Source organism: Sinocyclocheilus grahami, unplaced genomic scaffold, assembly GCF_001515645.1.
Source record: "Sinocyclocheilus grahami isolate Dianchi unplaced genomic scaffold, SAMN03320097.WGS_v1.1 scaffold171.1, whole genome shotgun sequence".
Lineage (NCBI taxonomy): Eukaryota > Metazoa > Chordata > Actinopteri > Cypriniformes > Cyprinidae > Sinocyclocheilus > Sinocyclocheilus grahami.
Window position 1 is genome coordinate 2,045,497 of NW_015505350.1, and position 6,546 is coordinate 2,052,042.

General features: G+C 35.7%; 1 protein-coding gene across 1 annotated transcript in view; it reads right to left on the bottom strand.

Annotated features, from left to right (window-relative positions):
• slc37a4a (solute carrier family 37 member 4a) overlaps positions 1-3,478 on the bottom strand; it is a 6,228-nt gene extending 2,750 nt beyond the window's left edge. Inside the window, exons 1-4 of the mRNA XM_016283220.1 lie at positions 3,102-3,478; positions 1,612-1,844; positions 1,025-1,268; positions 461-619 (exon numbers count right to left, since the gene is read on the bottom strand). Coding sequence (XP_016138706.1) covers positions 461-619; positions 1,025-1,268; positions 1,612-1,844; positions 3,102-3,249 — 784 coding nt within the window. The 5' untranslated portion in view covers positions 3,250-3,478. The remainder of the gene's footprint in view (positions 1-460; positions 620-1,024; positions 1,269-1,611; positions 1,845-3,101) is intronic.
• Positions 3,479-6,546: the final 3,068 nt, after the last annotated feature.

Sequence of the window (6,546 nt, forward strand, 5' to 3'; positions counted from 1 at the left end):
GGGGGAAATATTCTCCCCCGAGCGCGCTAATCTGTGTAATTAGCGTTGTTTACGCTTAGGGGAAAGTGTGCGTATGCATTGTGATACTCTCCAAAACGGCGGAAGACGTAACTCGGGGGAGAAGAATTGTTGAAAAATTTATGTTATTTTTGTTTTCTTTGCACTCAAAAAGTATTCTCATAGCTTTGCAAAACTGAAGTTGAGACACTGTTGTCAAATGGACTGTTTTACCGATGTCCTTACTACGTTTCTGGACCTGGGAACATTACAGTTGTGTTACTGTCTATGGGAGGGTCTGAGAGCTCTCACATTTCATCAAAAATATCTTAATTTGTGTTCCGAAGATGAACGAAGGTCTTACGGGTTTGGAACGACATTACGGTTAGTAATTAATGACAGAATTTTCATTTTTGGGTGAACTATCCCTTTAAAACTCAATACATTAGACAACACACAATACCCATTAGTGCTGACTGGCCCTTGTCCTGGATAAGGAAAAGTTGCCCCCAGTCAGTGTAAGCAGTCTTCACCCCAAACACCACCAGGTATCCCAATGACATCACCCACAGATATGGAGAAAAGATGAACTCATTGAAGGTGCTTTCATTTTTGCTGGAGCCTGAAATCAGAGGTAGATACCAGATAGATCAAATGTACAACTGTTGCTGGAGGACAGACACAAGCGTCCATAAGACCTTCGACAGAAAAAAACAAAACATGAATTAACACACAGGCCTAGTAAAACACACCCCTTTGTACTCCGTTTTGGTCCAATAGTTCATTCTTCAAAGAACTAGCAAGTGAAACCTTTTATCTAATGCCTGCTTTCACAATAACATAGAACAGCAATGACCTATATAAGCAAAACTAGCCATAATAAACAACTAAGTATGGAAAATGAAGATAACATGAAACCACATTGCCAGTTTGAATTACTTAATGTGATGCATTTCATACTGAAACAGGATATTCAGTTAAATTAATTATACATATCAAATGCATGTGGATGGGGAAGTCCTCATACCTCCTTTGCCTTTCTTTGCACCAGCTTCGATATTTGGCAGGCCAACTTCACTGGGCTCATTTCGGATGATGAGCAGACAGAAGATGGACATGACCACACAGGTCAGGCCAGAGATGGACAGCGTGAACCTCCAGCTGTAGCTTTGGGCCATTAGTGTGGCAATTATGGGCCCAAGACCCCCAGCCAAATTCATACTACAAGACAGCACTGCCCACCAGGTCCCAAACTGAGATGGCTCGAACCACTATTTAAACAAAATAATCAGTTAATTTCTGTTAATATGCTTCTTTTTTTTTCTCAAAAGCATCGTAAAAAAAAAAAAAATTATTATTGGCCCCAAACTTTTCAACAGTAGTATTTTCAAAAACCATCCCCAAGGAACCTTATAGTGAAGAGTTCTTAAAATAAATTTTTTTTTAATTTCTCAGTGTGAAGAACATTTTATTAATCTATAAAGAAACTTCTGTGCAATGGAAATGTTCCATGAATGTTAAAGGTTCTTAATGGAACCATAGTTTTTTAAGAGTGTATATATGTATATTTCAATGTGCAATGCAAGTCCGTGGATTACAGGATCGGATCCATACCTTGCGTAGTACTTTTGCACATGGTGGCCATCCTAGACCTTGACCCAGTCCATTCAGAAACCACAGGCCTGAGAACACTGCCACCGACGAGGACTGAGCGAAAACCACATTGATGCCGCCAACAATAAACAGCCCAATAGAGAAAAGCCATCGTGCGCTCATCTGATCGGACAGCACACCGCTTATGAACTTGCTTATGGCGTAGGCCAGTGATTGACTGCTAGTGATAAGACCTGCAGTGCACAAAGATGAAATAAATATTGATTAGACTTCAGCAGAGAGTGAAGGATCACTCAACACATGGGTTTGCAAAGATAGGGCAAAGGAGCATTTCTTTATCTCTACTCTGCATTGGCTTAAGGACTGTAAAGACTTCAGTGATAAGATGAATTTAATCACTGTGCTAATAAAGTAGATCCCGGGCAACATACCAAACATCTCATCGTAATATGGCTGTATACACACACACACACATAGACATACTGTATATATGTGTATATATATTAACTTTGTATATATATATATATATATTTTTTTTTTTTAATGAAATTTTAGTTGGGTAATGTTTCTTAACAGGGTGGAAAGCATATGAGCATATTGTACTATAACACCAAAAAGTAAAAAAAAACAGTATTAAGACAAAAGATGTTTTTCTAGTTGAATTTCTCAGATTAGGATGTCACACCAGAGGAAGTGAGGTCATGGTGCACTGGTTTAATATGTTACACTTGCAATTAATACATGCTTACAGGGTGGAAAGCAATATACAGTAGCAGTAACAGCAGAAGACAGTAGACAGTAAAAAACAAACTGTTCAGGATGAGGTTGCTATGATAATATATATATATATATATTTTCAGTATTATTAACAGAATTGTACGTTTAAAAAAAGCATTTATTTGAAATATAAATGTTTTGTAACATTATAAATGTCTTTACTGATACTTACGTTCAATTTAATGCATCCTTGAACAAAAATATACATTTATTTACAAAAGCATCTTACTGGCCTCAAACATTTGAACAGTAGTTTTTAATAGAAAAATTCAAAAAAAGGAATTTAAAATGTTAAAATTAAACAGATTTTTATTAAATGTACATATATGTATCTGTTTATGACACAAGTTTCAATAACAAAAAAATGACAGTTTCAAATACATCTCCTCTAAAAGGAAAATTATTACACTGACTTAAAAACATTGTTCAATAATGCATTAACAATGACTGGTAGTGTATATTCAAATGTTTGCATTCTTTTCTGCCAATATCAGCTAAATCTAAAATATAATCCTTTGGGAGATCTTTTTTTAATTGAAAAAAGATTTTTATCAAGGACAGAAAAGGCACTGCACGCAGAGAATTACGCAATGAAATTATCATCCTCATTTACTGTAATTCAAATGAATGCATGTGTGAAAGGTTATAAAACACGTGTGGCCACACGACAGAGAGGAAAGACAAAGTACAGGCCACTCGTTGCACATGCTCACCTAGATCATCCTTATCCAGCGTGATCTCCTGCATTACAGAGGGCATCACGAAAGAGAACGTCTTCCTGTTAAAGTAATACAGCGTGTAGCCCACAAACATGGCCAGGAATATAGTAGTCCGGTAGTAGCCATATCCACTCTTCGCCATAGTTGGCACAACTTTAAAACGATTAAGAAGGAAACGTAAGGGTCTTCTTCAGCTCGACACAGGAGTCACCACGAGCATCTGAGGGCTATGAACTCAAACGTGTGGATCTGTGAAACATGAAGAGCTGGTGAGGTCAGGGGAAAGAGCTGTAATCAAGGCAGGTTAATGGTCAACCTGGCAGAGATCTTTGGAGTGTTCTCCGGCAAACAACTGCTTTCAAGGGAACAGTGTCAGGGGACGGACTGTAACATACTCTATTGAACTAAAACAGGGATCACAGTGTGCCACTGATGTTTCAATTGCATAAGATCTACCACAGCTGATGCTTTTCTATTTTTTCTACTTTGTTGTTTTCTTAAACGTGTTGTGAAGAGGGTGTTATTGAAGATCCCTTAATCTGAGGAGTTTAATGATTGACGTGGGGGTCTATATGTGCCTGCTTTATAGATTTGACCACTGGTGGTGTGTGTTGTGTAAGAATCATTGTACAATGACTACGATCTCTCTTCAGGGGCAGTGTTGCCAACTAATTTTCAGGGGCAGATCGATTTGTTGCTAAAAGTTGCTAAATGACATTGTGATGTCATTGCGTGATGACGTCATCGCAAAACCATGACACAAAACAGCGTTTTTTTTTACGTAGAATACACGAGATTACTACAAATCTCAGCGAAAAATATTTTTTGAAATGTTATTTGTTCAGAAAAATATTATAAACATAAACTATTTTTAATTTGTAAAAGTAACATAAGTGGCACATCTTTATGATCTGATTTTTTTGCACCATTGAATTATCGAACAGTTTAACATTTGATGTATTTTCTTATTAACTAGTAGAACTGCACATTCTTAACCATTATAGTTTTAAGCAGTGTACTGGTAGTTAGTTAGTGTGCTACACAAATGTCTGTAAAAATAGGACACAATGTAATGTTTATATGAAGGGACAATACGTATTTATTTTTTACCGGTGTTTTGAATTCCACATTGCATTTTGTGTTTTAAGGTTACAGGGTTACAACTTAATGGACAACATCCTGGCAGAAAATGACTAGTACCTTTTCAGTTTTTCCACATATTTTTTCTTACAGTGTACCTAACTGAACAACAATTATATATACACGCTAATAACATGCTGTATCATAAATGTGCGTTTATTATTGACCAACTGGAACTAGCAACTTAATGCACATTTGATTTTTGTACTGTTAGGCATCTTTTTCCAGCTCTCTCCAGGTTGATGTGCTGCTTGGCTGGCTAGCTGTTCAATGGTTTCCTCTTTTTGTGTAATTTAGTTGAAAATATGTGCCTTTTCTATCATTTGAGTCACTTTACAAAAGTTGCTAAAAGTTGCCAAATACTTTTTAAAAATAGCTAAATTCGTTGCTAGGTGCTTTTTGAAAAAATAAGTTGCTAGGGTAGTCTGAAAAGTTGCTAAATCTAGCAACAAAATTGCTAAATTGGCAACATTGTTCAGGGGCAGAGCACCAAATGTGTGCCACCAACAGCTCAACGCTACACTCGTACTGTAGGTCTGATTAAAACTTCTACACTGTGTAGGCCTAGCCTAGAAATATTGTTGGTTCATTTTGAATCAGATTTATTCCATGCTTTCTGTCTGACCAGATTTTCCTCTTTTCTAACTACAAACATTTATTAGATCTTCACCAATTTGTTTCAGACCACTGTAGGTGCAGTCACATTAGCAACATTTTTGTTTTTGTGAGATTTCGTTGGCAAAATGGTCTATGTTCTATTAACTACATATACATTTTTTCCCGTTTGAATTTTCGAAAGTTTTAGTAATTTTGTTGTTGTCACGCGATAGGCCTACTCCGACAACGCTGATTCAGACTGAAATAGCCCGCGAAATTTCGCTGCACAACGGTCGCGCATAACCAGTCTTGCCAACTTAGCAATTTTATTGCTAGATTTAGCAACTTTTCAGACTACCCTAGCAACATTTTCTTCCAAAAGCACCTAGCAGCAAATTTAGCTATTTTTAAAAAGTATTTGGCAACGTTTAGCAACTTTTGATAAGTGACTCAAACGATAAAAAGGCTCACATTTTCCATCTAAATTACACAAAAAGAGGAAACCAAAGGTGCCTAGCAGTACACAATTCACATGAATTAAGTTGGCTGCTATTAGCAATTGTTTAATTTAATAATAATAATAATTGTTCATTTATGATACACCTTGTTAGTAGCGTTTGTACTTGAGTTTGTTGATCAGTTAGTGCACGGTAAGGTAGTCATTTTCCAGGACATTATCCGTTATCCATTGTAACCCTGTAACCCGAAAACACAAAATACAATGCGTAATTTAAAATGTAGGTAAAAAAAACGTGTGAATAATAATTAGGGAAAATTCCTTCATATTAATAGATTTTGCCCTATTTTTACAGACTTTTCTTAGAGTTGAAAATTATATTTGTTAATGTAAAGAGTCATTGTCTGGGTTACAAGTAAAAATAAAAAAGGAGATATTGGGCATCCCTGCCTTAAGCCTCTTTCCAAGAGAAATCTGGGGGTAGTGCCATTTGCAAGTTTTACTGAGCTATTACACCCATTATATATAGTATAAATGGCCCTTTTAAAGAAATCACCAAAGCCAAAAAAAATCCAAACTCTCAAACATAAATTTGTGGTTAACGGTGTCAAATGCTTTATAAAAATCTACAAAAAATATAAAACTTTCACTATCAATATACTCATTATAATCAATTAAATCTAGGACCAAACGAATATTATTACTTATATGTCTGCCCTTCATGAATCCTGATTGGCAATCATCTATAATTTGCTCCAAGCATTTTTTTAATCTTTCTGCAAAAATAATGGCAAACACCTTAACATCGTTATTGAGTAATGTAATAGGTCTCCAATTGTCTATTAGGGTAGTGTCCTTATTAGCTTTTGGTATCAGACTAATCAATCCCTGACATAACGATGGAGGTAACTCACCACGTTCTATAGCTTCATTAAACACACATAGTAAAAACTCAGATAATTGTTCTTGAAATTCCTTGTAAAATTCGCTGACCAAACCATCGTTACCGGGAGATTTATTGTCTTTTAATTTACTGATCCCAAATCTAACTTCTTCTATAGAAATATCTTTGTCGCACGACATCATACTATCCTGATCTATACATTTAGCATTTGCTTTAATGCTTTCTAAAAAAAGTATTGTATTGCCATCATCTTCTTTACTATATAACGTCTGATAAAAGGTTGATATATAATTAGAAATTTTAACATAATCTTCAGACACCTCCCCATTCATATTAAGTTT